The 27,876-nt window shown below is 40.3% G+C and overlaps 3 protein-coding genes across 3 annotated transcripts in view; 2 read left to right on the top strand and 1 right to left on the bottom strand.

The window, feature by feature from the left end:
* Positions 1 to 22,960, bottom strand: part of pi4kab (phosphatidylinositol 4-kinase, catalytic, alpha b) — a 28,177-nt gene extending 5,217 nt beyond the window's left edge. Inside the window, 43 exon segments of the mRNA XM_029439027.1 lie at positions 44 to 211; positions 1,363 to 1,453; positions 2,358 to 2,557; positions 2,709 to 2,788; positions 3,161 to 3,319; positions 3,418 to 3,545; positions 3,627 to 3,734; positions 4,011 to 4,162; positions 4,393 to 4,551; positions 4,663 to 4,790; positions 4,905 to 5,061; positions 5,627 to 5,719; positions 5,872 to 5,886; positions 6,996 to 7,115; positions 7,535 to 7,624; positions 8,821 to 8,904; positions 9,597 to 9,678; positions 9,762 to 9,886; positions 10,433 to 10,503; positions 10,594 to 10,676; positions 10,783 to 10,916; positions 11,021 to 11,157; positions 11,631 to 11,739; positions 15,524 to 15,574; positions 15,666 to 15,834; positions 16,124 to 16,227; positions 17,153 to 17,336; positions 17,453 to 17,548; positions 17,642 to 17,771; positions 18,382 to 18,511; positions 18,738 to 18,838; positions 18,947 to 19,103; positions 19,105 to 19,139; positions 19,267 to 19,363; positions 19,476 to 19,541; positions 19,654 to 19,799; positions 20,113 to 20,179; positions 20,301 to 20,554; positions 20,687 to 20,759; positions 20,843 to 20,931; positions 21,154 to 21,247; positions 21,774 to 21,890; positions 22,757 to 22,960. Of these exon segments, the coding sequence (XP_029294887.1) occupies positions 44 to 211; positions 1,363 to 1,453; positions 2,358 to 2,557; positions 2,709 to 2,788; positions 3,161 to 3,319; positions 3,418 to 3,545; positions 3,627 to 3,734; positions 4,011 to 4,162; positions 4,393 to 4,551; positions 4,663 to 4,790; positions 4,905 to 5,061; positions 5,627 to 5,719; positions 5,872 to 5,886; positions 6,996 to 7,115; positions 7,535 to 7,624; positions 8,821 to 8,904; positions 9,597 to 9,678; positions 9,762 to 9,886; positions 10,433 to 10,503; positions 10,594 to 10,676; positions 10,783 to 10,916; positions 11,021 to 11,157; positions 11,631 to 11,739; positions 15,524 to 15,574; positions 15,666 to 15,834; positions 16,124 to 16,227; positions 17,153 to 17,336; positions 17,453 to 17,548; positions 17,642 to 17,771; positions 18,382 to 18,511; positions 18,738 to 18,838; positions 18,947 to 19,103; positions 19,105 to 19,139; positions 19,267 to 19,363; positions 19,476 to 19,541; positions 19,654 to 19,799; positions 20,113 to 20,179; positions 20,301 to 20,554; positions 20,687 to 20,759; positions 20,843 to 20,931; positions 21,154 to 21,247; positions 21,774 to 21,890; positions 22,757 to 22,855 (4,932 nt within the window). The 5' untranslated portion in view covers positions 22,856 to 22,960.
* serpind1 (serpin peptidase inhibitor, clade D (heparin cofactor), member 1) lies at positions 12,355 to 14,724 on the top strand. Its single transcript, XM_029439028.1, has 6 exons — positions 12,355 to 12,617; positions 12,905 to 13,548; positions 13,696 to 13,844; positions 13,967 to 14,091; positions 14,277 to 14,421; positions 14,533 to 14,724. The coding sequence occupies exons 1-6, from the start codon at positions 12,355 to 12,357 to the stop codon at positions 14,722 to 14,724; spliced, it is 1,518 nt and encodes a 505-aa protein (XP_029294888.1).
* Positions 22,821 to 27,031, top strand: snap29 (synaptosome associated protein 29). Its single transcript, XM_029439029.1, is given in 8 exon segments — positions 22,821 to 22,979; positions 23,127 to 23,234; positions 24,205 to 24,294; positions 24,296 to 24,442; positions 24,614 to 24,807; positions 25,347 to 25,432; positions 25,514 to 25,618; positions 25,942 to 27,031. Coding segments are annotated over 6 exon segments (783 nt in total). The 5' UTR covers positions 22,821 to 22,979; positions 23,127 to 23,234; the 3' UTR covers positions 26,103 to 27,031.
* Positions 27,032 to 27,876: the final 845 nt, after the last annotated feature.

Here is a 27,876-nt window from a genome sequence, read left to right as displayed (position 1 = left end):
TGTATATTATATATGTATGTATGCCGTATATATTGGAACGTACAGGAGGAAAGGAGCGCAGCACTTTGACCCCGTACTGGGCTGTGAGGGGGTGAGGAGGATATAAAGAGGAGAAGTAGGACAGTCCAGTTGGGGGATCTGCCGGAGCCCAGCACAGGATATGACTCAGCTCTGGAGAGTCGGCATCGATTGTGTGCCACGTCACCAGGAACTGTAGGAAAACAAGAAAAGAGAGAACGAGGTTCTACTATTATGCGCAGCATGCAACACACAATCCATATTTCCGCATCCAATATGACAGCAATCTGATGCAAGGTTATGACCCCAAGCCTGACGGTGTGCTAACGAGCCTCCAGAGGAAACTCTGTACATTAGTAACTAAAGTGACTGGAATGAACAACTCTGAGATGTCAAGGAGGATCAGCTGTTAAATTATGGTGGCCTAGGGGGAAGTGCCTCCCCTGCTTCTTCCTCAGACAGGTATGAGGCTCATTAAGAGTTCAGTCAGCTGGAACTAAATAAAGAGGACTAGAGGAAGCTGCAGGGAAAAAGATGACTTCAACCACACCACCGTTCTCCACGGACTGAATACGGTCACTTGAAAGCAAAACACAAACTGTGTTTTGAGTGACAAACTAAAACTTTTTTTTTGCAACCTAACAGGAAGGCATTGGTGGCAACTTCAAAAGCCAAGGAACAAGAAACCTAAAAAAGGTTACGTGAGAAACTTTAAAATCTTTAAAGTAAAAGAGTCAACAGCATTATTCCTGCCAATTCAGATGAAAGTGTTTGACTGAATCTATAGCCATGGCTGTAGATTGATTCTAATGGCAAAATATAGTGTGTATTAAAATGCAAAATGATGTCCGGCAAGCATAGCTAATCTGTCTTTCCAGTCTGTTCGCATGTGTTTTCTGCACTTACTCTTCCTTCTATTATTTGTATGTGTAAGTTAAAGATCTGTTGTGATTGAAAACTCACATACAAATAATAGAAGGAAGAGTAAGTGCAGAAAACTAATTAAGAAAACACATGCGAACAGACTGGAAAGACAGATTAGCTATGCTGTTTATTTTCATAAATCCTATCGTATCACACGTGCACAAGCAGAGATTTGGCACAACATATGTATAGTTTATTATGCCTGTTACTAATATGGTGTTTTATAGAATTTTTTTTTTTCAATCTTGTCCAGCTGCTTAAACCTCAAAAGTCATTAACAGTTGGAGAACTTGTCCCCGTGATTCTATAATTATCTGCTACAAATACTTCACAATAAAAGCACCATTAATGAAAGCACCATTAATGAAAGCAACAGGACTGTCATCCTGTTGCTTTGTAGAGGCAGGCGGAGGATCTCACCTTGACTGCTTCCGGGACATCACACACAGCAGCCGGATCCATGCGCACAAGGCGAGTCACCTCAGCGACAATCGCCTCTGTGTTTTTAAATCTGACAAACAAATAAAAACTTTAAGTGTTCAGATAAATTGCACTAGCTGTCATAAACCTCCACGTATGTGTAACTAAACCATGTTCTATTCAAATATTGGCCATATTTATATTCTTCACATTCAGCCATTTGTTGGTTAAGGGACAGGGCGCTCGTCAGCGGGTCCAAGCCAACCCCAGGTTCACTCTCGGTTTGTCCACTTGGCGCTTGGCCTCGCTATATATTTGCATTTTCTCAGCGATTTGACCACCATTCGCAATGGCTGCGGGGATCAGGCTTTTTCCAAAGCGAGCCCTTTTACATTTTAGAGTTCTGTACCTGCGCCCTGATGGTAGTGGGGCGAGGTACTGATTGAGTGGGTGTTTAATGTCCTTTTCTATTGTGGTTGCGATGCGTGAGATGGCCCTGTTCTTTAGCACTGTGAGGTTGGGTGTAGGGAGTCCAATTATCCTGGCACCGGTTTTGGTGATACGTGTGACTTTGGCCCGGTTGATGACAGTGAGCATAGTGAAGAAGCTGGAGGAGCAGTACATGAGGGTGGGCTGGATAATGCTCTGGTACAGTAGTAGGAGAAGATGGAGGGAAACATATAGTCCTTTAAGTTTACGAATGACAGATAGTCTTTGTTGGCTCCTTGTGAAGATATGGGTGGTGTGTTGGATGTGTGTTACTCCAAGGCATTTAAAACTGTCAACCGTTTCAACTGTTTGGATGTTGATGATAATGGGGTGCAAGTTCATAATTTAAATACCTCTCGCAGCAACAGAAGGCAACAATGTGCAGAAAGTTATAGAATTCTGGTTTTAAAAACTTTACTTACTGGCTTGTTAAGGATCCTATTATTGAAGTTTTTCATATGTTCAAATTTGTTATACAAAATCTATTACACTTTCAGTTTGTGTACCTGGCAGGCAGCTGCAGGGCGAGGTAAGGTGCTATGCTCCACGCCAGGTTGATGTTGTCCTTCCACTGTTTCTCTGTCAGACTGATGTATTTGGACCTCCAGTTAGCAATGCTGGTCTCCACCGACTGTTCAGTGGCAATAGCAAGTTCCTGAGTGGATAACGGGTTGTACCATATCGTCAGCCGCTCAATCTCGCTGGCCTAAAGAGAGACATACAGGGAATGGGAATCATAATCATAATTGCCCAATAAGGTGTCATTTACAGAACTGTAAATGTAAAAATGTCATGTAATTTTCACGATTACCACATATTTGTGAATATATATATAGTGCTTGAGAAAATGTAAATACCAGTAAAGCCAGTAAAAGAGTCCGGCGTTTCATGTAGTACTTGTGCAGTTGAATGCCTCTGTTGCTTTTTTTAGACAGTCCTGAAACATCAATAACACATTGTGACAGAGAGAATTTTATATTGTTGAAGACATATTTCATCTACGATAAAGAAACAGATGGAGGTTAAGTTTCACTTTGGTCATCTTTGAAGCACAAGGTTTGTCACAGCACAGCTTTCTGAACCCCACAAGCAGCCGGCTGTTTAGAAAGGCATGTTGTCTTAAAAAGTCGCCAAATACTATTTGTTATTTGTCACCAAAAAAGAAGTGTCATTATTGTTGGATTTTCAAATGTTCTAATTTCCAACGGTCCTTGAATGAATTATTTGTGATGAACGCTTCCGTCAAGAAACAAAAAACAAATCTAAGCTTAGAATAGTGATTAGGTTTAACATCCAGGGTGTGTTTTACCTGATTTCTTGGATATGGTGGACATCCCGGAGGACAGAGGGTAGGTATTGATCCATCCCTGAGCCACCTGCTGCCTCTGACCCATAGCTGCATCGAGACTGTTCCTGCTATCTGCCCCTGCCACGACAGACAGGCTGTTCACAGACATGTCTTGGGGATCTACACAAAAGGAAAATCAAATCCACATATAAAGTGTGAAGTCTCCAATTGAGTTATTTTTACTGAAAGATTAGGCCACTGTTCTCTCAGAGTTCTACCTGGGGGAACCAGCTGGTTGGCTGCCAGATACTTCTTGTCAGACTGCAGGCTGGCATAGAACTTGATCATTATACTGATGTCTTCTCTTAACCTCTTATCCGTCTGAGTGGGAAATTTGGGAGTGACACTACACAAAGAATGAGATGGCAAAGATGTTAGTGGACAGAGAGACCGTTTTAAATCACACACAAAACTAATTGTATTCTACCTGAAGTAGTCAAAAGCCGTGGAATAGATCTTCTCTCGAAGAACATTTCTGATGGTGGCATTGGTCACAACATCAGCATGCAGAAGAGTCAGACCCAGAGTCAGCAGTCTGAAATAAAGCAAAGTGATGACACAATAGTATTATCAAGTTGAACTTTCTCGCAGCTGATTATTACAACATTTAACCTCTTGAAAATCACTGGTATCTTATGAAACTAGAAAAACCCAAGGAATACACTGGTACCATGTGATGCTAGCTGGTCTGGAAGGAGGATAAATAATGATCCAAAGTTAGGCTAAAGTTTGACGAGGGGAAAACTGAGGTCCCTTGACTCCTTATTTAAAGATTAAACCAATTTGCTGTTGTAATAATGAGACACGGTACCTGAATCTTGGTCCAATGGCAGCAACATGTCGGTTGAGGCTGCTTTTGGGTCCTCCGACGCTCAGAGACAAAGATCTCTGCATAATGGCGGTGAAAATCTCCACCTGGTCAGCACTGCTGTACTTGGCTATCTCAAACCTCTGCACCAGAAACTGGAGGCAGAACAGAACGAAGGAATAAAGAGGGGATCTTTTATAACCCTTCAAATATTTAACTAAACTAAAAACACATGAAAATGATAGAACCTTTTGCATCACAGCCCAGAGGGTTGGTAAAAACGATCATGCTGTGTGTATTTTACTGACATCAAAGTACATGATCTCAAGTTTCACAGTAACATAAGTTGGTAATAGAGGGTAGTTTATGTCTGTCTATGACTGACCTCTATCCAGAGGAAGTGAGGGACGACGTCAGGTTCACAGGGTGCAGGTTGACTCTCCTCTGATACAGCCAGAGGGCCGGCCTCTACCTTAGCCTCCGAAAACAAACCCATCTTCAGCTCTACTGCCATCTGCCAAGCTCCTGCCATCTCACGCATGAACTAGGTAGATGGAGAAGAGAAGATAATAAATCTATTCCATCTCAAAACAAGATGCACATTAACGTAACAAATTCTTCATACGATTTAATAGAAAGTGATAAATATACATACGGGCACTTCCACCCCGTTGTGTGCAGCCAGGAGCCATTCCCAGCAGGCGATAGCAGTTTCCATGCCGTGTTCTGTAAACATCTTCAGAGGAGACCAGCACAGATGGTGCAGGAGCTGAGGATTGCAGTCTGAAAGACAAAATATAGAAACTAACCAGTGACTGAAATATAACAAAAACAAACAAGCAGCACTATTTCTGAAAGACATTAAAATACAAAATTAAATGAGGCAGAGACGCTGACTTTTAGTAGTTATGAGCAGAGCGGCCATCTTGAACATGGCCTGGGTGAAGATCTCTGGGTCTTTTCTGTCCAGAGCACTGGTCATCTGCAGGATCATCATCTTGTTGAGGTCTGAATGGCTGTGAGTCGCCTCTGAGAACTGGATCATACCAGCCACCTGGACAGCACATAAACAGACGGGTATAAATCGCACTGCATGCTGAAAATCAAGAAAAGTCATATCATCGTAATAGTTATAATATTAAAGTCAATAATACATATTTTTCTTCTTACCTGCAGGGCTATTTATTATTCTAGATTGTTTGTTGTTGCCGAGTGTTGGAGATATCGCCCTTGTGTCTGCCTTTTCTCGAATAAAATCGAACTTGATGGCACTTACATTTGATGGAATGAGTAGATACACGCTTCCCTCCGAGTGGTGATACGGTTGGCGGGTGCAGTTTGGTAGAAAGAAAATAATTCCTACATGAAAGTGCTCACAGCAAGGTCTGTGGACTATCTTGAGTAACCGGGTCATGATTTTTGGAAAGACACATTGCTGTTGAGATTTTCAAATGTATTTTTAGCCTAACCCTTTGAGCACCACACAGAGTCTCATCTAGTTCCACTATATTGAAGAGAAGGCATTTTTAACACTCGGCAACTCGCACCAAAACAATCTAGATTGATAAATAGGACTGAAGGTAAAGACTTTGGGGTGAACTGTCCCTTTAAGACCTCACCTCTCCTGTGTAGCGGTTGCGCAGGTTGAGGGATGCCATGAAGTTGGAGTAGTCCTTCTTCACGCACGCGGGTCTCTCTGTCAACTGCGTGGTCTAATGAAAAACACAGTTTAGGGGCCACTTAGGGGACCCGCACAGACACACAAGCTAGGAAAGTGAATACGGAGCTGTACTGTAACACTTCTGGCTATACTGAAGGTATCGTGCCTGAGCCCTGACTCTCTGTATTTAGAGTTCTGACCAACCTGAGGGAAAGCAGCCTATGGTTGGTCACATGGTGGAGGACAGCACCAGCATAACCAGTTAGCCAAATGGGCAACCAGCCAACCAACCCACCCGTCCAATGCAGGTAAGTAACCAGGTAACCAGCAAATCCGCAAACCAGCCAAGCAACCAGGTAGGTAGTTCGGTGCAGTTTAATAAAGACAAAATACAACAAATGAAGCAAATGAAAAGACAGATATAGCAGAATTCAAGCCCAAAACACCAAAGGCAATGCATAGCAAGCAAAATAATGAAGCATGCACACGTGGACACACAATGCTGTAAGCGACTGGGAACAACTAGCCTCCCAGTGTTTACAGAGCTATAGATTATAATAAAACACATGTATGTGCAAAAACTATACAAGAAACTTCTGCTCAGCGTTACCAAAACTGCTTTGACAAAGCAACTAAATGGCACATGTGTTAACTGAAAAAGCCATGTTGGACAAATGTTAATAAGCATCAAATCAATGAGCCTGTAAATGTTCCATTCAAGTTACAAAAATGCTGCGTCCTTCTTGATGCCTCAGGAAGTGACAAGGCATTTACCACTTCCTGAACCATCTTTAATGGTCCTTTGTATGTTACACTTACATTGGTTTGTAGTCAATAGTTGAATTTGTATTCTATTGTTTTTGTATGTTGCATTTTGTTTGGCTTATTTGAAGCTATTGTTCTGCACTTAAAGGATTGCACCTATGTGAAGCTGATGTACTTGCAAGATTCTTGCTGTTCGGAGTTGTATCCTCATGAGTGTTTGCACTTATTGTACGTCCCTTTGGACAAAAGCGTCAGCTGTAATGTAATAATGTAATGTTAATGTTCCAAAAAATGTGTAACTGCACTTAAAACAAAATCATTGGTATGACTGTAAAAACAGACACTGTGCTCGTGTTGTTGTGTGTCTCAACGATGTTTTAAGTACCGGTAGTGTTAAGGTGATTGACTGTCTTAAAATATTGTAAAATGTGACAGGCAGCTCAGATTAAAACCTCAGCATTAATTTGGGATACGTAATATTGTCTAAATTCAGCCCGCCCTAAATGTGAGGAAAGGGTTTGTGTTCATGCATGCAGGGATGCCCAAATGTGTGTGAGACTCACGCCTAGTGTAGTACTCTGTCTGTTGTAGCCTGCGAAGTGCAGTATGCTCTCTGTGGCCATGGCCAGGCCGGTGTGCTGGGACAGTCCTGACACCCAGTTCTGATGCTTGTTCAAGTACTCCTGCACAACATACAGGTAAGATATAAGAATAGACAAAAACAGAGAGAAGGGGAAAAAGAGATGCAGTATTGGAGCAACAATGACAAATATCCTCTATACTCAAAATATACAATGAATTCCCTTCAAAAAACTTAAACAACTTGGGTATTAAGTTGCTATTTCTAAGTATTTTAGCCAAAGTAGTGTTGCTTCAAATACAGAGACAACCAAAGTCAGCTGTGAAGTTCAGACTTTTAGTTTCTCAACTTGCATGAAGACAATCAATGACGTTTCTTAGACTTCCAGTATAGAAGTATAGACACTTTTGCTTTCTTTGTTTTTTTATTAAAAGGAAGGAGTAGCTACAATTAAATTTACCCCAGCTCTGTTGATCTTTCTGACGCCTAAGAAGAGGAAACGTAAAAGGTAATGGAACTCACCTGAAGGTGGGACTTTGTTACCGAAGGGGCCCATTTCATTGCCTCTTTCAGAATCTCACCACAGCGAGCAGCAAAGTCCTTCACTATGCTCTACAGGGAGAGAAAGAAACCAGGACATGATTATTTAGTCAATACAGAAGGGCTGTTAGACGATATAATGGTAATTTCTATCTTGTCTTGTACCGTTGTATTCTCCATATGCTCATCTTATGTTTGTCCTACTTACAGTGATTAGGACCAGCGCACACTCTGGTCATGTCAGCATGTATTCTTGTATTTATTAATGTGTCAGCTTGTATTCCTGTATCTCTAGATGTGTCAGCTTGTATCCCTTGTATCAGCTAGATGTGCGTAGTTGCACAGCTGATTGTCTGTAAACATTGTCAGCCACTTGGTGACTATATAATCTAATTGTATTCTCTGTTCGTAGAGCTTCATGGTAGAGTGTTTGAACGTCACACTTGACCGTTTGACACTTTGTTTTGTTGTTCCATTTCTGCAGAAATAAAGAGCTCACTTCTTTAACCAAGTATCTTTATTTCAGTATAATAGATTCACTTCTCACAACAACCGTTTGGTTTAGTTTGTATCGGCAGAATTCCACGACAAACTTGGCGTCACGAACAGGATCCAGTGAGAGATCGTCTGGACGGTGACTGATCGTCTAAGAGACGCTGTCTTTTACCTCTACCTCGACAAAAGAAATAAGAGAGAGAGGACCGTTCTGCTGAATTTCCCAACTGTCTTCACTTGGATCCAGAAGAACCTGTTGTGTTCCTACCTCAAAATGTAATCGGGTAAGAAGCTGAAATATTGATACTTGATATATAAATAATATCTGGTTCAACATTGAACGTGTAAAGGTACTAGGATACATTTTCAGAGTGTGTATTTTTGAAAAACCTGAGATCAAATAGACTGTGTTACCACGGGAACAAGAGGAAGTTTCTCTGATCATTTCAATAAAATGTTAAATGTGGAGATTAGTCTGAGATTTATATTGGTACATGAATATATATATATATATATATATATGATATATTTACATATTTATATATATATATTTACGCTGGGGTAAAGTATATATAATATAAGGAGTTTAATTAGTTAAACAAATCATTTCCTGTAAAAACATCACGTTTCTTTCACATCACATCACACATATAGCTGATATTAAACAATCCAAAAAGAACTAAGACTGAGCAATAAGGAGACTGCTTCTGTGTTTAACACCTAAACTGTGCTGTCCTCTAGTGGTCTTAAGTGTAATAACAGTCTGAACTCACCTCTCGGGCCTCGTATGTGTCAGGAACAGTGATCCTGTACGGGGTGTCTGGAATGTCATAGTAAGGCTGATCCTTGTGGATATCCTGAATGCACAGAAAAGCCATTTGTTGCAACTGCAGCTGATAGTTACACCTTTCTAAACACTTTTCCAAACACTTCAAGCTAAAATAATTCAATCTCTGCATTTGTTTCACCACAAAAAACATTTTTGACGACTGACAAAAGCTGCACCAGAGGAGAATATTCCCCGAGGTGGAAGTAAGAATGGCAATCCTACAGTGTCGAGATACTTTGTTACACGTAAAGGTTCTGCATTCAAAATGTTCCTCAAGTAAAAGTACAAAAGTATTAGGATCGAAATATACTTAAAGTACCAAAAGTAAAAGTATTTATGATGATATACATTATATTATCTATTATATTATATTATGTGTTCATCACTTTAATGTTGCAGCTGGTAAAGCAGGATCTATTCTTTTAGCTTGTGAACTTCACCAAGAGATCAATAAAGTTTATCTTAATAATAGTACATGATAAATTATGTGTGGATTATGATTTTTAAGTAACTAAATTCATCAAATAAATGTAGTGATGTTAAAAGTAGATATTTGCCTCTGAATGGTAGTGGAGTAAAAGCATTAAATAGAATACATTGGAAATACTTAAGTAAATTACAAGTTCCTTAAAAATTGTACTTAGGTACAGTACTTGAGTAAATGTACTTAGTTACTGTCCAACACTTAATATTCTACACTGGCGCTGCACTTGTACTCACAGCACTTAGTGACAGAGAAAGTGTCTGCAAGATGTCCAACATGGTCTTCAACACACGACCACTCCAAAGCAGATGGGGGAATCTGGTAGAGGTAAAGCACAAGCACAATATCATTCATACTGCATACACCATGATGGAAAATGTTCTCGGATCATTAACACTCACGTCTCAGCTAAACCAGAAAGGTATTTGTCCGCCACTCTGCGGATCCTCTTGTGGGTGTGGTTAAAGTTGACCAATAAGAATTGGGCATGTCGCTCCAATTCCTCCTCGTGCCCTTTGGTCTTGGGCTAAAACGCATTGATGGTTATTCAATGATACTGAAGAATTAAACATACATCTAAGCCAGGGGTGTCAAACATACGGCCCGGGGGCCAAAACTGGCGTGCTAGAGGGTCCAATCCGGCCCGCAGGATGACTTTGCAAAGTGTAAAAATGAGTTGTTTTGATCATAAAGTAAAATACTGTTCCAGATACCTATGACAAAATGTTTTGTGCCTTTATAGATACGCTGTGATCTGTAAGTTGTAATGCACACGTGTAAATGATAAACTAATACTATTTTTGAAATTTCACCTTTTTTTCTTAAGAAATTTCAGGTTGTTCATAATGTTTGGTAAAAAGATCAAATTTGAACGTTTTCAGAATGTACGTGTACTTTTTTGCACAAAAAACGAAGGGAAGAACGTGGAGTTGTCGTTATTTACAGGTTATTATGCTGTGATTTTACTAGTCCGGTCCACTTGAGATCAAATTGTGCTGCATGTAGCCCCTGATCTAAGCCTTCAAAATTGTTTGCCATCACCCACAATTTGAAGTGAAAGCATGCTGCCTACCTTCTCAGCCATCATCTGGAGAAAGACATCAAACACCTTATCGCCAACACAAATAATGCACTGCATCATGCCTGAGAAGATAAAAAAGGGAATTTGAGAACATGAATAACACAGCATGAGGGGAAAGAATAGCCAGAGGTGAACAGGTGTAAAGCCCTTACCAGATTTATCTTTCTGGATGGCTTTGTCTTCAAAGTATCGGAACATGACCTGGAACCTGTCAGGATCATTTGATCGCAGCATCCTGAAAGAGCAGGAGGAAAGACATATGACAAAGTTTCATCATCAGACCTCAAAATAAAGAAAAAGTTAACAATGTAAACCAAATAAATGAGTGTAAAGGAGCTGACCTCATGTATTCCAGTCTGTAGACTGACATCAGGTACGTGCACATGGCAAAGTCTAGCTTGTTAATGAGCGCAGATACTTCAGGAGGGGGGTCGAGGAGGTTGCTGATGGTTGCTCGCAGGTCGCTCAACTCAGCCTGGTGGATAGACATTGACCATTTAAAGATTAGTCCTGGTGTTACGGTTTCCAAAAGTATTTTTTAACTACCTTACTACAAAAAAAGTCTAGTGAACTCTGTACCGGCGTGACTGTGTCATTCTTCAGGGCAGAGTTGTATTGCAGTTCGGAGCGAAGAGGTTCACCACTGGGAAAGGTGAGAAGAGGAGACGTGGTGGCAATCTCACACACACCTTCATACCACTCCTCTGGCCAAAGCCCTGAAAGAACAGATATATATCCAGAAATTAAGTGCACTGCAATAACTGACACTGATGTCGGTATGTTGATATGCTAATATTTCTGATTTTAATTATATTTTTAGAGCTGCTCTTCAGTATGTTTCTGGTTGATACTGATGATAGAATAAGCCAAACATCTTTCTTTTCTTCACGTCTTTTTTTAATGAACCACTTTTCACACAGATGAAATATTTCTACATCCAGTGTGAAAAAAATCTACATAATTACTTAAAAAGGTACAATCACCACAGCTGAGTTTCAAAACATCGACATTGTACAGGGAAGAGATTTTGGGAAGCTATTGGCCATTTAAACAAAATGAGAGAGTACCTCTCCCACTCAGTTTACGTGATATAGTGCAGAAGTGCAGAATCTCCTGCTAAACAAGTATAATGTGTGATATTGGGCTATATAAATAAATTTGATTTGAAGTACTGAAATCAGTTGCTCACCTGATCCTTCCACAGCAAAACCCATGACCACCGAATACAACCAGAAGTCCCTGAACAGCTTCTGGAGACGGGGCTTGGCCTCTTTGATTGGCGGAAGCCGCCTGGTCAACTGTGCCATGAAAAAAAGGAACAAAGGACTGTTGAATTATAAAGTATCAAGCGCTGTTTAAAAGATTTCTGACGGAGTAAAACGGTAATTATTCAAATAGAATTTTCTAAAATGTTTTTTTGATTTGCTGCACGCTGTATAAAATAAAGATATACAAATAATATAAATGAACAACTGCAAAACATCTCTTACCAGACAACTAGCCCTTCGATGTTTAATTAGTATTAATTCTATTAGCTGAATTGTGAAGAGTTAACCATTTTAGTCAGTCGCAGCACTTTTTGGTCTGTTTGATCTGGTGTATTTGTTCAGGAGAAGCCCACATCAAAGTTCAGTTTTGTATTCAAGTCTTTGCTCTTAGTCCTACAAACAGAAGCAACACAGCACTTCCTGCCAGCACACAGTAAAGGTAAGACATTGTACAGAAATAAACTGCTAGAATGGGATTTTCTTACTTAAAATCTTTTGTATTTTTAGCCAGTGAAGACATCATTTTATTCCTACAGAATACATTACATTTATACATTTATTCAAACGGTATTTCATTGAATCTCGGAAACGTTGATCAGATTATTAATTAGGCCATAAAAAAAACCTTCTGCCTCAGCCTTCAGCATGTGGGTCATCACCGTCCTCTCTGCGGCCTGTCTGCTGGTCAGTCCATCCCTGGCTGGGATCAAAGAGCTAACCTCTCACTTCACTGACCCTGAACTGGTCCCTCGAGGCCTAGAACCAGGGGGGGCCGTGGATATAGAGTCCATCCCCTTGGAGTTCCACAAAGAAAACACCGTCACTAATGACCTAGTTTTTGATGGCTTTGAGGATGAAGACTATTTAGATTTTGATAAGATCCTGGCTGCGGGCAGTGACGACTACATGTGAGTATTAACTGTTGTTACTTTTGGTGGATTATTTTGAAAATGTAATGATGAGAAAAGAAGTTGATATGTAAATAATAAAGTTAAAGAAATTACTTAATTAAAAAAACTAAAAAGGGACAACTGCTGCGAATATGTATAAAATATTTACCCATCCAAAAATAATTAGTGACTTATAAAGCAGTATGATGCAAAGTGCATTTAGTCTTTTGAAACAAAATATCAAAACAGATTTCGAGTGGTTCTACCATTGAATGTTTGACTGAGGAGTTTATGACACGTTTCAGTGAAGGGGACGAGATAGACGAGATCGCCACACCAGCCCCAGACATCGACATCTTTGCTGAACCCTCCGACCCGAAGATCCGGCGTGCCAGACTCCTGCGCCTGTTCCACGGTCGCTCTCGCCTCCAACGCCTCAACATTGTTAATGCCCATTTCGGTTTCAACCTCTATCGAAGTCTTCGTAACGACGTCAACCAGAGTGACAACATCCTGCTCGCACCTGCTGGGATCTCCATCGCTATGGGGATGATGTCTTTAGGAGCAGGACCTGGAACCCATGATCAAATCTACAAGGCTCTGGGGTTCGCTGAGTTTGTCAATGCTAGCAATCACTATGACAACACGACAGTACACAAGCTCTTCAGGAAGCTAACGCACAGGCTCTTTAGGAGGAACTTTGGTTACACGCTACGCTCTGTGAACGATGTCTACGTAAAGAGGGAAGTGGCGATGAAAGATACTTTCCGTGCGGAGACAAAGGCTTATTATTTTGCAGAGCCGCAGTCAGTGGACTTCAGGGACCCGGCCTTTCTGGACAAGGCCAACCGTCGCATCCTAAAGCTGACCAAAGGGCTGATCAAGGAACCGCTCAAGACTGTGGACCCAAACATGGTGCTGATGCTACTCAACTACCTGTACTTCAAAGGTGAGTCAAAATGGGGACACACTGTCCTCCACCTACTTTCAAATGACGCAGAACTGTGAGGAAAGTAAATTCACAGCACATCTGTCTGTTTTGTTTGGTTATTTGAATCCCAAAGTAAACATGACTATTATTTGTTTGTATAAACAGGTACATGGGAACAGAAATTCCCCAAAGAAATGACTCACTATCGCAACTTCAGAGTTAACGAAAAGACAAACGTGCGCGTGCCAATGATGACCAACAAGGGGAACTATCTGGCTGCTGCCGACCACGAACTAGAGTGTGACATCCTCCAGGTGGGTGTCCTCACACTGATTGTACATTTGAACTTTTCAGAGTGGCAATTTCCTGACAAACATGCATTCTGGTCTATAAACAAGTCTACTTGGCTGCATAATAATGATATAAAATGTCTCAGCTCCCTTACACAGGGAAAATCAGCATGCTCATTGCCTTGCCTCAGAAAATCACTGGCATGAGGACTTTGGAGCAGGAGATCTCTCCCACTGTTGTCAGCAAGTGGCTCAAAAACATGACAAACAGGTCAGCAGCGTTCTCCCAACAAACTAATGGATAGCTGAGAAAGCCGTAAATATTAATATGTAATACATTTTACATTGGGAGCTCCTTTTATAGTTAACGGCTTGGGGGGAAATGCTGAAAATGTTAAGACCTAGTGGAGACTTAAGAGCTAAAACATGAGGAAACTTGCCTTTGCCTCCCTTCAGGACTCGAGAGGTGGCGTTACCTCGGTTTAAACTGGAGCAGAACTATGACTTGATTGCAAATTTGAAGGAGATGGGCCTCACTGACTTGTTCCAGGAGACTGGAGATTTCTCTGGAATGACCTCTGAAAAGGTCTCCATGAACTGGGTGAGTAGGACTAAATCATTTATGGAGGCACACATCAAAACGAAATACAAGTTGTGGTCTTTAGAAACTATTTCTAAAATAATGGAAGCCTTCTGATCCCCCCCCCCCCAGCTGAAGCACCAGGGAACCATCACTGTGAATGAAGAGGGGACTGAGGCTGCTGCTCTGACCCAGATGGGCTTCATGCCCCTCTCCTCTCAGATCCGCTTCATTGTAGACCGTCCCTTCCTCTTCCTGATCTACGAGCACCGCACAGACTGCCTTGTGTTCATGGGCCGGGTGGTCAATCCTTCACAGAACTAAACTTGACCCAAAAAGCAGTTCTAAACAGCTAAAACATATCCTACAAAGTCCATGTTTGGTTTGAACATCGAACTGAAACATTACTAATTTAATAGCTGGGGTGTTGTTTTTGAAATAATCACTTCTATAAGTACATGTATATGTAACATCAAGTAAGGAGTATTTATGTGTATGTAGTCTTCTTACACTACATTTAAACTTCTTCTTCAAATGTCTCAAGTGTTGTGAGTCTGTCGGAGTGACTTAATGAGTGTTTGTTATCGGTCTGTTAATGTTTTATCTTGTGCAATGATGCAAGTAGAGAAATGTGCAAAGAAATATACCTTACATAACTGTCATTACCCTTATGTCGTACTGTAAGAATTGCAGAAAGACGAATAATACAAGAAAGGGACGAATAAAATAATCTGAAAAATGACTAGCCAAGAAAGTCTGTGAGAACTATAAGGAGAGAGCTTCAATGATTATTATTAAATAAATACAATATTAAGTTAAAATGCATTTTATAATTTAATTTAATTTAATATCAATAGGTTAATGGTAATAAATAATAATTCTCTCTAAGTATAATAATATATTTGAAGAAAAACTAGGTTGTGCGATTGTAACAACATTCAGCAGTGAACTGGTGACAGATGTTTGTACTGCAGCTAACAGGGTAAATATTTGTCGATAGAGTGAAGCACTCAAGTACTGTAGATCAATTAACTGTGCTCTATGTGGGTATTTTAACACAAATTGTTGTCTTGAATTAATGTTAATTGTCTCCAAAGGTGCAGCAGTTTGCTCACATACTCACCACAGCAATCACTGGAATGAGGACTCCGAGGTTTCCAGCACTACTTGATGCCTACGGGAGATAAAGAGCCATTAGCAATATACCAGCATTACTGTTATCAGTTTCCTGTTGTGTTTAGATGGCTGTGCATTTAATCTCGTACCTTCAGCGCTGGTCCTTTGTCTGAGGCCCTCTCACTGGCTCTCTTTCCTTCCAGGCCCAGTTGAACAAACAACTCTAAAAGGTTCACCATCAGCTCATCCACGAGTTGCTCCCCCTGCAGGTTGGCTGCAATGTTGGCCAGAGCATTTATCACTGCCAGAGAGCAGTGCCTTGGGGGGGGGGGGGGGGGGGTAAACACAGATCAATGCAGACATAAATCTAAACAAGACGTATTTATTGTAGATATTCCTATGAACTTTTATTCATCAAATATAACAGAACACATGAAGAAACACAAATCAGAGGAATATGCATTACTATTGTAATCTACTACTGCCGACTACTTAGTAGCAGTGAGCAAAGATGAACAAATATTAACGTTCTCCCAACTAACTTTCTTGCTTCTACAGCTGTAGAGCAGCCTGTAGTTCTGTGAACAGGGTAAGAGCAGATGCTGACCTGTAGCCGTGATCTCTGTAGTCTTTGGTAGCCGAGTAGACCACTGAGCTGGCCTTCACACTGATCTGCTGGAACAGGTTCCACCCCTCCTGGTAGATGTATTGCTACAAGACAGGCAGACAGACGGACAGGCAGGCAGACAGGCAGACAGGCAGACAGACAGACAGACAGGCAGACAGACAGGCAGACAGACAGGAATAAGACTGTAAACTAAAGATACAAATAAAATAAATGCTTTGTATGTTAGTTTATCTTCTCTTACTACTTATAACATTACAAAAAATGCTATATTTATTAGGGATGCACTGATACTGATACCGGATATCGGGCCGATACTCAAATAGATGGATTGGGTAGCAGTGACAAAAGGGCAGATCTATTCAATTCAATTATATACTGGAATTGTAATTTCTGTCTAAGTTTTGGGAAGTGAGTTGATGGTGTACAATTTATTATTTTAATAAAAAATAGCAATTCAGTAAATGTACATCTATGTATTTATGTTTAAGGTTTCCCAGTCACTTTCACACAGTGAGGACTATTAAACACTGTTATTGGATCGGTACTGGGTATCGGCTGATACTCAAAGCCCAGATATCGGGATCAGGACTGTAAAAGTGGGCTTAGTGCATCCCTAATTATTTGCAAGGAATGCATGTTGTAAGTGATCTGTTTCTGCTGTATGACGTCAGATCCTTTTCCAGTCCTTTGTTAATTGTAGTCTATCTCACTCTGAGTACACTGGCTGTCAAAAACACCCCATTACAGAACACTGGAACCCATTCTTAATGCACAATGCACTGAGCAAGTGAACAGCAACCAGCGGCTTTCTAGTAATTACGGCGTGGGTTAAGAAAAAGGGTTACATTGCCTCTTCTTAAGCAACTGTGATAGAAATGTCAGTCTAATATACCACCGTTAATATGCAATCAATCTGCATTCCCTCTCCAACTCTGGATGTTACTCTGGATGCTAGAAAAGTATCAAATAATGGAAATAAACGTGTAATCATTGCATCTTTGAACTCACATTTCCTGTAATGACCATGCAGCCAAGCTGGTCGATGATGAGTACATCCAGCTGTGATGGAGGCTGGCAGAACTTCTGTTGAAGGATTTGTAGGATGTGCTCCATGACTTTCGGAGTGTCTCTCAGAGCTACTGCAATGTGGCCGAGTGCTCGAATGGTGTGATCTGGGATCAAATGGGCGTCCCTGGCAGAAAGACAACTTTTATTTATAGAGTAGCTGTTATGTCAAGGACTTGAAAATATCCACGAATACAAGGCAAAAATGTAGCTTCTTTTTTTTCAAGCAGTAATGTTGCTCACTTGTCATTCTCCTGTGAAATGAATAGCCGGTTGGACAGACTGGCCAGAAAAGCCTCCACTATCACATGGTCCATGGTCAGACCAGCTTTCAGACATCTGAGGTACAAAATACACACACAGATGAGAAATGAAACAAAAACATAAAAATCTTATCGTCTGATCACAGCTGTGCGGGTGTTTGTGTCTGACCTGCATATGTTGTCGATGGAAATGTCTCTGAGCTGCTCGTACATGGATGGCTGGTCTTTCTTGTTTGACAGGAGGTTGAATGTGGGCTGAGAGTGCTCATTGGTCACATTTATCCTAATTTCTCCTGTGCCTTAAAAAGTGATTACAGCACAAAGACAGAAACAACAAAAAGATCATTGATAACAAGCTATTTTAGATCTATAACAATTTAAAACATTGTATAAAATATGATCCTGCACAGAAAAGAAAAAGGCTGATTGTCGTGCCAAATCTAAAGAGATATCTTTGAGAATCTAACAAATTAGCAGCTAATCTGTGAAAAAGCAGTAAACTGTGAGAAACCAGTCACCAGAATTGCATTTCCAATTGTCTGTATTTGCAGCGGCTCATCAATGAACACTCTGTTCAGATCAATAGTGCATGAGAGCCGGATGCGACAATGACACAATTATTGACGTATATTTGTCACTGTATCATCAAGCGACAGCACTTTTGTCCTGTATACTTCCAGCTCTGATCATTTGTGCTGTATTTGGGATAAGAAGGTTCATGCCGGACGTATCGCAGATACATTCTCATTTTTTAGGATGTTACATTTTGTTTAAATGGAGAAATGTACCTTATTTTTAAATGGTCAAATATTATATTCCAAAACGTGGAGCCACTTTCAGAATAACTCTTGGGAGTTTCAACCATTAGTTAAAGATTTACCTCAAATAGTAAATAATAAATATCTGTACCTGTGTTGTACTGGCTGTGATATTTATAGAGTTTTATAAGAACAGGGGAAGGAACCACCAGGAAGTCCTTAAGAGAGGTTGTGGCAGAGTGAGCAACTACTGGAAACCTCTCACACAGACGACCGAGGCCCTGAAACAGAGGGGGAGACAATCAAAGAAAATGAACATGAATACCAAATAAATATTAGAAATGTATGACATGCAACACAGGTCTGGATCAGCTTCAGCCCACTGAAGCAACCTGATATTTACTTACTTTTAGTCAAGACAAAATCCCACGATCTAGTGCCTTGTGTAACATTTCACTTCTATTTGAGCAAACATCTTAGCATTCTGTCTTCCATGCAGTATCATACCTGTAGACAACAGATGAGCAGGGGCATGTGAGCAATGATGACTTTACTGGAGGTTTTCGACTGCAGCTTCTCGGACAGTTTGGTGCACAAATTCTCAGCTCCTTAAAGAAGGTATTAGGAAGGAAAAGTGATGAATCCAGAACAAATAAACACATCCAGTATCTGATTATGACACAATGCTCTGCACACGCTCTGCTACAATTGATTACCTTGCTCATCTTTGACAGCCCACACCATGAGGTCCACGCAGGCAGCGTTGGCTTGGCAACGAAGCTTGAGGGGGCTCTGTTCCAGCGTCACCCCTACCGTGTCGTGAAGTACCCGCTGCAGCTCTGATTGACTGCTGCTAAACTGTTCCAGTACGAAAGTCATGCACTTGCCGTACAAATGCTGCCTGCAAGTCTGAGAAACATGAAGAGAGCATGGACATTTGAGACAGTAATGTATTTTGATAGACCACAGTATACAGCTATAATCCAGGACTGTGTGGCTTTAATGCACATCAAATAAGATATTTATGATGCTTTACCTTTCATGTAGTATAGTGTGTCCCGCAGCATTTTGAACACACACACATAGAGAGTGTCATTGAAGGTTTTGTAATAGAGGTTGATTCCAGGATTAGACTTTACAACAGATGGAAGAGACAATGACGGAGAAGATTATTTAATTGATAAAGACACAAATTTTACTTTACAAATTGACAATTGTTTGTACGGACAGTATTTACATAGTTACCTCTGTAACCTCCGTCATAGTGGCGTTCAGAGTATTCAGAAACGAGTCGGAAACAAACTTCTTCACCTGTAAATCGACAAAATGCACAACCACTGGTGAAAATGCAATATACTGCATGTATACAGGATGGGAGACAACAGTTACAGTATTTTGGTAAACGGGTAGTGTGCTATTGTACCATGCCCAGGAGCTGTCGGAGCAGGTCAACGGGCATCTCCACCTCGTTTTCAGCTCCCATGTAGAGAGGAGACACTGAGAAACTGGAGCTGACTGTAGAGAAATAGTAGTCAGGATCTAGTGTGCTGCTGTCTGGGAGGTAGGCACCTGAAATGAAAGAGCCCACAGGACATTAAAAAAAACACTGGACACAGTATGTGTTACCAAGCAAAGGTTTCACCCAAATTAAAATACTTTTACTGTATGCATGACTGTATTATTACAGCATGTGAGATATGTCTGCAGTGTAAATATCAATCATGAAGGATGCACACAAGTACAGATAAGTAATATGGAAGTACCTACTTGTTACATAATGCTAATGGCTCACAATGATAAGCTAGGATGAGTTGACAGAAACCAGGTTGACATTGGAAAACACAAATCTAATCAAAGCAGCTTGTGTTTCCTTTTGTTTTACCTTCAAAGTGCTGCGGGCCAGGGGTTGTAGGAGAGCATGGTGAGTGGCCTCCTGAATCTGTACAGGCCTATGAGACAGCACATTACAGAAAATATAACTATATAGTGTTATATCTTAACACTAACTAAACATAAATAAAGTCATCAAAAACATCTCTCTCTCTCTCATATACACACACACACACACACCTGTGCAGCGGGATCGAGGTTGGTCCTGCGCAGAGTGTCACTCTGGCACACTGTAAGCAGTGAGGATGGCATGATAGAGCGAAAGTCATTGAAGGATCTGCGCCGCACTCCCTCCGTTTCCTCCGTGACGCAGGGAGCCTGAGGCAAATCTTTGGGAAACAGCTTGGACAATAGGGCATCGTCTGTGTAGCTGTAGCGGCCAAATGCTCGAGTCATGCCGAGCAGGCCTGGGACAATATACCTGCACAAGTACACTGCAGGCAAGAGAGCATCTATGAAGCTTTTTATGTTTTGAAAGGACCGATGTTATGCACCTTGTTGCGTGTGTGTGTGTGTGTGTGTGTGTGTGTGTGTGTGTGTGTGTGTGTGTGTGTGTGTGTGTGTACCTTTGTCATGATTATCAGGTGTTTGGCACATGTCCTGCAATGACTGCATGACCTCCATCATAGTGTTCAAGATCTGGAGGGGAAACATAACTTAGCACTTCACTACAATGCGGCCTAATCAAAGAATGATATATTATCAGCACTTTTTAAGCTGACCTCTTGTCGGTAGTCTGGGTCCCTCTGAGCCACATCTGCCAATAGAGTCACTAGACAGTAGCTGAAGTTCTCTGCAACCGGCAGAAATTCTGAGGAGCAGAAAACAACAAATACCTACTGTTAAATGTCAGATATGTGCGCAGCATGAAGTGGCATTTTATGGAATGGATATCAATACTATAGAAAATGTCTTGAGCTAGTATTGAAAATGAGAAATAATGATTACAAACTATACTAAGTGCACTTTGACAGCAAGTAAATACAGGCTGTGTAAAAAAAAAAGCCCCCCCATATAAGAGGATTGTTCTCACCCTTTCCTTTCTTTCCAGAGCTCTCTTCGATCCATTGGACCCGCGGTAGCCCTCTCAGTAGGCTCAGCAAGTAGGAAACAAGTATGTCTTTGTGCTGCCAGAGTGAAGCAAATTATTACCCACCAAAAACAACTGCACTTGTTGGCACAGAGCAGCACTTTTGTTTGCATGGATAAATCAGGCTTGTTAATACACAAAATATTAATAATGTATCAAGAATTACTACTGAAAGTGAAACTAGCATTTATACACAATCAGATGGCAGGGAAGCTTTCCACACGGTGTCTCAGTGTGATGAGGTAAGAGGCTTACATGGCCAACTGCATGTCTAATCGCCAGTTTAATCAGATTATGGGAATAGGATTATCATGGTGATATATGTGGAGATCTGCAGAAAGGCTGGCAGCAAAAGCGGATTAATAGAACTGATCAAATAAAACTAATGATTTCTAAATATATCATGGTACTGCATCCCTTTCTAATGAACTACGGTTTGGATCTTAAAACATATGATCTATTAACTGTCAGGACAGCCTAAAGATGTAATCTTTAAAGTGAAATGCACTTACTGTGTTAAAAAAGCTCAACAACGGCTTGACTTTTTACTGATCCCCACCCACCTGTAAGCCAGATTCCACCAGAAACACAGCCAACGCAATAACAGCATCTCTGCGACGCACATCTAGAGTGAACACACCACGGACTTCCACTGGACACATACATTGTAGCTTCTGGACCTGAAAAAAAGCATGAATTATAATCTTTAAATACATTTATGATAGAGATCAGACAAATTAAATGCAATTTTCTAGCTGTGCAGTGTTGTTAAACAACCGGTTTTGAGAGTAATGCATGTTCTAATATTAAGTTTGGATTTTTGCTAGTTGTACCAGGAATATCAGGAAAGGGTACCACTGGTTTGCACATACATTACATTTATGTACACGGGTCTTGGGTTACATTGAGTAGTTTTCTTCTTGGATGCATTGTTCCTACCTTATCTGTCTATTTCCCTCCTGGGGATCAATACAGTTTAAGCTAATGTATGTTGGAAACCATACGCTATTATGTTGCTGCCCACTATAACAAGGATATCCTTGTACAGGAGTTTATGATATTTGATATAGAGCAACACTATGCTTCAAAACTGGTCATTGCCCAACACAGCTATATTTTACTAATCTTTCTGTATTGAAACAAAAACCCGTTTAATTTAGACCTGACTATCCCTGCAACAGGTTGGAATCTATGGCATGATATGTTGTGCTAAACAGGGCGCACTGTGCGCCTTTTCCCAGCAACCTGTTTGACTGCAGTGCTGATCAAGCCTGACTGCTCTGCCTGGTGCAGTAGCAGGAACCACACAAGCAGCGACGCCACTTTCTTTTAGTACAGGGAAAACATCTACAGTGATTCGTAACTACAGACGCACACAAACATCTGTCAAATGTTAGCTTGGCTGTGACGACAATGATCAAAATAAGCGGTGGCTTATTTGTGCGGAAGCCGAGCTGCACCCTTAACAATCTGTTGCTTAACGTTACTGACGTTAGCTAATTAATAGTCATGTATCTTGAGCTCACTGGATTTTCTCTTTCCTCACCTTTTCAACCGGTGCAGGATGGTGGGCAGCTAAAGAGCGGGCTAGCGACAGGACTGTGTTGAAGTAAAACCCTCTCGTACCGCCTCCCATTACAGACATGTTTACCCCTACATCAAGCGAGCGAGAGTCAGTGAGCAGAGGAAACAAGCGAGCAGTGGCAGCTGGCGCTGGCGGAGCCGCAGTACGGCACCTCAGCAAGGACAATCCTATCGAGAGCTTTTAGGTACATTAGTGGCATTGTAATTTACCATACAAATACTATTTTAATAATAAGACAGATAAATATGACACTCTCTAGTTTAGTGTCATGTGTAAATGCTTTTCTGTAATAAGTGGCTTCAGTATCACTTTGTGCGTTTCTGTTGCGCAGGAATAGCCGTTGGGACAACACGCGGCGACGTCACAAAACTTGACAGGAAGTATTCTGCTGCTAGCGGTCAGCTGATCAAGCAAACGTCTACAGGTCCAACAGGCAAAGGTTGTTATCTATTAAGTTATTCATACTATGAATATATGATCTTTACAGGTTTTTTTTAATTAGTTATCATCTATTCTACGAGAAGAACATGTCAATGTTGGCACAGCACCATCTTGTATTGGCTTATTTTAGCTTGCATCCTCGTTCATTAACGTTAGCGGTTAGCTCTCAGTTTACTAGCCAGCCAACACCCCTTAGCTAACCTTATCACTTGAAACATAACTATCTGTAGCATTGTTAATATGTCCCAGTGGAAGTTTAGCAGGTGATTAGTGTGAAACGTTTTGGCAGATTGCTCTAATGTAGTTTTATTGTTTGGACATTGTGGCTAGCTGAAGCTAACAATCTAAAGATGTTTTTTTTTTAACTATACGTTATAGATAGCGTTAATTAATTTCCCTTAAAGTTGGAATAGCAATTGTCAAATCAACATGTCAACTGACACATCATTTGTTATTTTATAAGGCTAAACATGCTTAGCAAAGCATTATTACTATGTATCCGTTATCTATTTATTGAGTAGCTACACAGATAGTTAAATGTCAAAAGCAAGATGAATGCAAAAATATAGTAAATGCTGTAATTTCCACAATACTAATCTGACTAGCGTCCCTAATTCCATTATTTTTCATGTGTAATGATATGAAATTAAGATAAGCAACTCTTGACATTTGTGAGGTTGTATTAATAATGTTTTGATCAATAGGATTAGTAAAGTAAATTGATTACCAAAACTGAAATGTATTATTTAATCCTATGTTAACTCATTAAAAGTTACATTTTCTTCCCATTTCAAACATAGTCTTCACTGTACAGGTTTTTTTTACAGAAGCAAAACTCTCTTTTGAATGTGAAAATTCATTGTTGACCTCATTAATGATTGCTTTGATGAAGATGATGAGCTCTGGAAATTGGTAGTAGACCATGAGTTAAGATTCTATTGTCAAACCACTGTTTGTCTGCTCCACAGATGGCCTACCCTAAATCCCACAACCCGTTTGCAGACGATGACGATGATGAAGGTTTTAGGCCTAAAAATAGGGGGTTCGATGACGACTCCTAGTGACAGTGGGATGAGTGAAGCAGAGAGGAGACAGAAGCACCTCCAGCAGGAAGTGATGCGTACAGCTCAGTCAGCTGTGGACAGCAGTTACCGTTCCATCGGCCTCATCTATCAATCAGAGAAGATGGGTGTGGAAACTGCTGAAGTATGTCAAACTAATTACATTTACTCTGACAGGCACACAATGAATGATATTGTCTCTGAAAGAGTGACAATCAACAACAGCAAAATATTGTAGTGCGTCTCATTCTCTCTCTCGTTCTCTCGTTCTCTCGTCTCTCTGTCTCTCTGTCTCTCTCTGTCTTAATCTCTATAGGAGCTGGTGCGACAGGGTGAGGTTCTGAAGAGGGCCGACAAGATGATGGACAACATGGATCAGGACCTGAACACCAGCCAGAAGCACATCAACAGTATCAAGAGTGTGTGGGGGGGCTTTGTCAATTACTTTAAGGGTAAGCCAGAGACAAAGCCACCACCTGAGGAGCCAAAGGCCTACCAGGCAAACGAGAGGTTAGATTCAGTCATTTATTATTTATTATTTTTCTTTTTTTACATAAAACAATACCAATTCCAAGTTGGCTGAAATTTCGTGTTGATTTATTTTTCTTATTTGTGATGTATGAATCTCTGTTTAATCACATATTTTTGGTTATATTATGAATTCTTAAACCACAAATATTGTATCCATGCACTAACACTAATTCTTGAACTACAGTATAATTATAGGCTCATTACCAATATCATGGTACTAAATTAAAATATATATAAATATTTACATATATTTTTTTGTTTTTATAATAATAGAGTAATTTATGATCCATTAACTCAAAAGTAGGTAAATGTCTTCACTTCACAGATCAATACTTTGTATTTGAGATTTCTGGAGCCAAGTTGGAAATCATATTTGTACAACAAAGCCATCATAACAATGACTCACAATTAGTGTTTGAGTAATGCTGACGTAAAATGTGTGCTTCTGCCATGTGTTTCTTCTCATCATTGAATGTCCTTCACTAAATTACTGAACAACGCTTATCTGACTGTCTCAGATTACAGAACGCCATGTCCAGCAGCAAAGAAAATGAAGATAAGTACCAAGCCAGCCACCCTAACCTAAGAAAGTTGGATACAGGAGGTAAGAGTTTGCAGAAGAACCTCAGCATGGCATAGTCCTACCACAAACTGGCTGCCATCATTCCTGATTTCTATGTTCCAGGGTTTGGAGCTTCTGCATCAATGGATGACAGCTCATCTAGACAGAATGGATACTCTCAGAACAGACACCTCCAAGAGGCTCACCAGACCCTCGACAAAAACCTAGGTAAAAAACTTGTTTTAATTCTCTTGTATTTCTTCATGATTATAATATACAGTTTTAAACAATGCAGTCACAAGAAAGACACAAGGAGATAGAAGCTTTTGATAACGTTACAATTTTTGTAATTCTTTCTAACAAAATCCATTAAACATCATTAAAATAAAATGTTTCATTCTTTCGAAAGTATAACCATAAAATATAATGAGGGAATCTAAGATAGCAGTGTACTCTATATTCTCTTATATTCTGAAGAAAAAAAAGAACAAATCCCTTTTTAAGTATTTTCTGGTTTAACTAATGTCCGATGTCCGTTGTGAATGACCTAGATGAGATGTGCGGCGGCTTGAGTAGACTGAAGAGCCTTGGACTCGGCCTCCAGTCTGAGATTGACGACCAGGACGACTCCATTGATTCTCTGATGAATAAAGTGGACAAGATGGATCTCAGGATCCACAACACGAACCAACAGATCAAAAACCTCAAATAAAGCAAACATTTGGACTGACCTTTACAGAGACAAGACACAGCAACAGGTCATCCTCTCACTTGGCTCTCCTTCCTGACCTCCGGTCAATACACTATGTGATCTTATTGTCTTTATGGATGACTAAAAAGTCATTTCAGAACATTCATTTCCGTGTCAGTTTTGTCCATAAATTCCTCCTGTGAATTGTTCATTTGTGTGCTTTGCCAGGAAGATTTTATCCCATGTGCATATTAGTTGTAAGGGACTGTCCAGGTAAAATTCATTTCTTTATCAAGCTACGCTGAGTGATGAGAGACGTACAATTGGCTACTAGTTTTCTCATCAACAGATAGTTTGACTAATGAGGAAGAGCTTTTTAAATTCATTAATAAAAGACAAGAACACGGCATATGTCTGAAACAGGAATGTTTTGTGTGTCTGGTTCATATGTCAGTGTTAACTTCCTGGACCTCCCTCCACGTATGTACTAAAAAACACTTTAGAAGTTCGCGTCACTTTTGCCTTACACATATTTTGTATGTACAGTAGACTAGCTTTTGGTTCTGTGCCATGATTCTGTCTTCTGTGCTACATCTCACGATGAGATGCTTCACTTTTTGATTCTTTGAAGGTTTAGTTTGAAGTACATTCATGTTCTTCAGTTCTTTCCTGAGCTTTATATAAATATTGTTTTGAATTCTGCAGAATGTTATTGAGTGAATTATTGTACAGCGTAAATAATGTGAACAAGCTGTGAATATAAAAACTCAAAACTGGAACATCATGAAACTTAAAACCTAAAAAAACATTTAGGAGTTAAAACATCAGGTAATAAAATTATCAACCATAAGATAACAAATAAGCCTTCGTGGTCACAATGTTTAATTCTTGCATTGTATATAATGTATTGTAATTAAAACCACATACCCAATAAAAGCATTTTAAGGGGAGTCTCATGTGTTTTATAAATTGTGTTTCAGTCAAAGTGGAGCCGGAAGTCAAAAGCACCACAAGGTGTCGCCACATTTCCAGGATGGAAGTTGCATGAGCTCCTGCAGAAAGATGCCACTGTGCATGTTGACACAGCGTCTGACTTTTTTCAGTTTTTATGCATTGGGATATAGCAACAAGGTGCTATTTTTAGGTGACAATGGAACACGTGCAATTTTATAATCCAAGTACACTTCTAACAGTTGATAATAACTTGCATATATTTCAAAACTGTATTCTCAAAGTAAACTGCAAAACAGACATTTTCTTCAAGTTCTATCCTATGAGCAAAGAAACTCATATTTTACTGCAAACACTATATACAAAAATCCTTGAAATATCCTTTCTTGTTCTCAAAACAAGACATTGATGATTTTTATTTGATCGTTATTCGTTATAGGACGTGTGTGTTTACTATACTGACTCTGTTGTGCACCAGCTGTGTGTAGCTCAGGTCCTGTCAGGTGTCTATTCATTATCATTCCTCTGTGCTGGACCAGCTGCTCCTACAGTGGCAACAAGCCTTCATTAGGATGACTTGCTAATTACAGTACGCACTTCCCCAAAACCCATACACACACAACACTGGGGCAGCACAGAGGGAGAAATGAGGGTACCAACTACCCAGGGCCCCATGCTGAAGGAGGCCCCTGCATTGTCTGAACTAGAAGGTTCTACTTTCCTTTTTTTTTTGCGAGATCTCAAGCATGTATTTCATATTTTATTTATTTTACTTCTGGCAAGTTCGGGTGAATGCTGCAGAACCACCAACCAAATGCTCTCAAGATATAAGCAGCTACACACA

Source organism: Cottoperca gobio, chromosome 9, assembly GCF_900634415.1.
Source record: "Cottoperca gobio chromosome 9, fCotGob3.1, whole genome shotgun sequence".
Lineage (NCBI taxonomy): Eukaryota > Metazoa > Chordata > Actinopteri > Perciformes > Bovichtidae > Cottoperca > Cottoperca gobio.
Note: the sequence above shows the minus strand (reverse complement) of the source record. Positions and strands in the feature narration are given on the sequence as shown.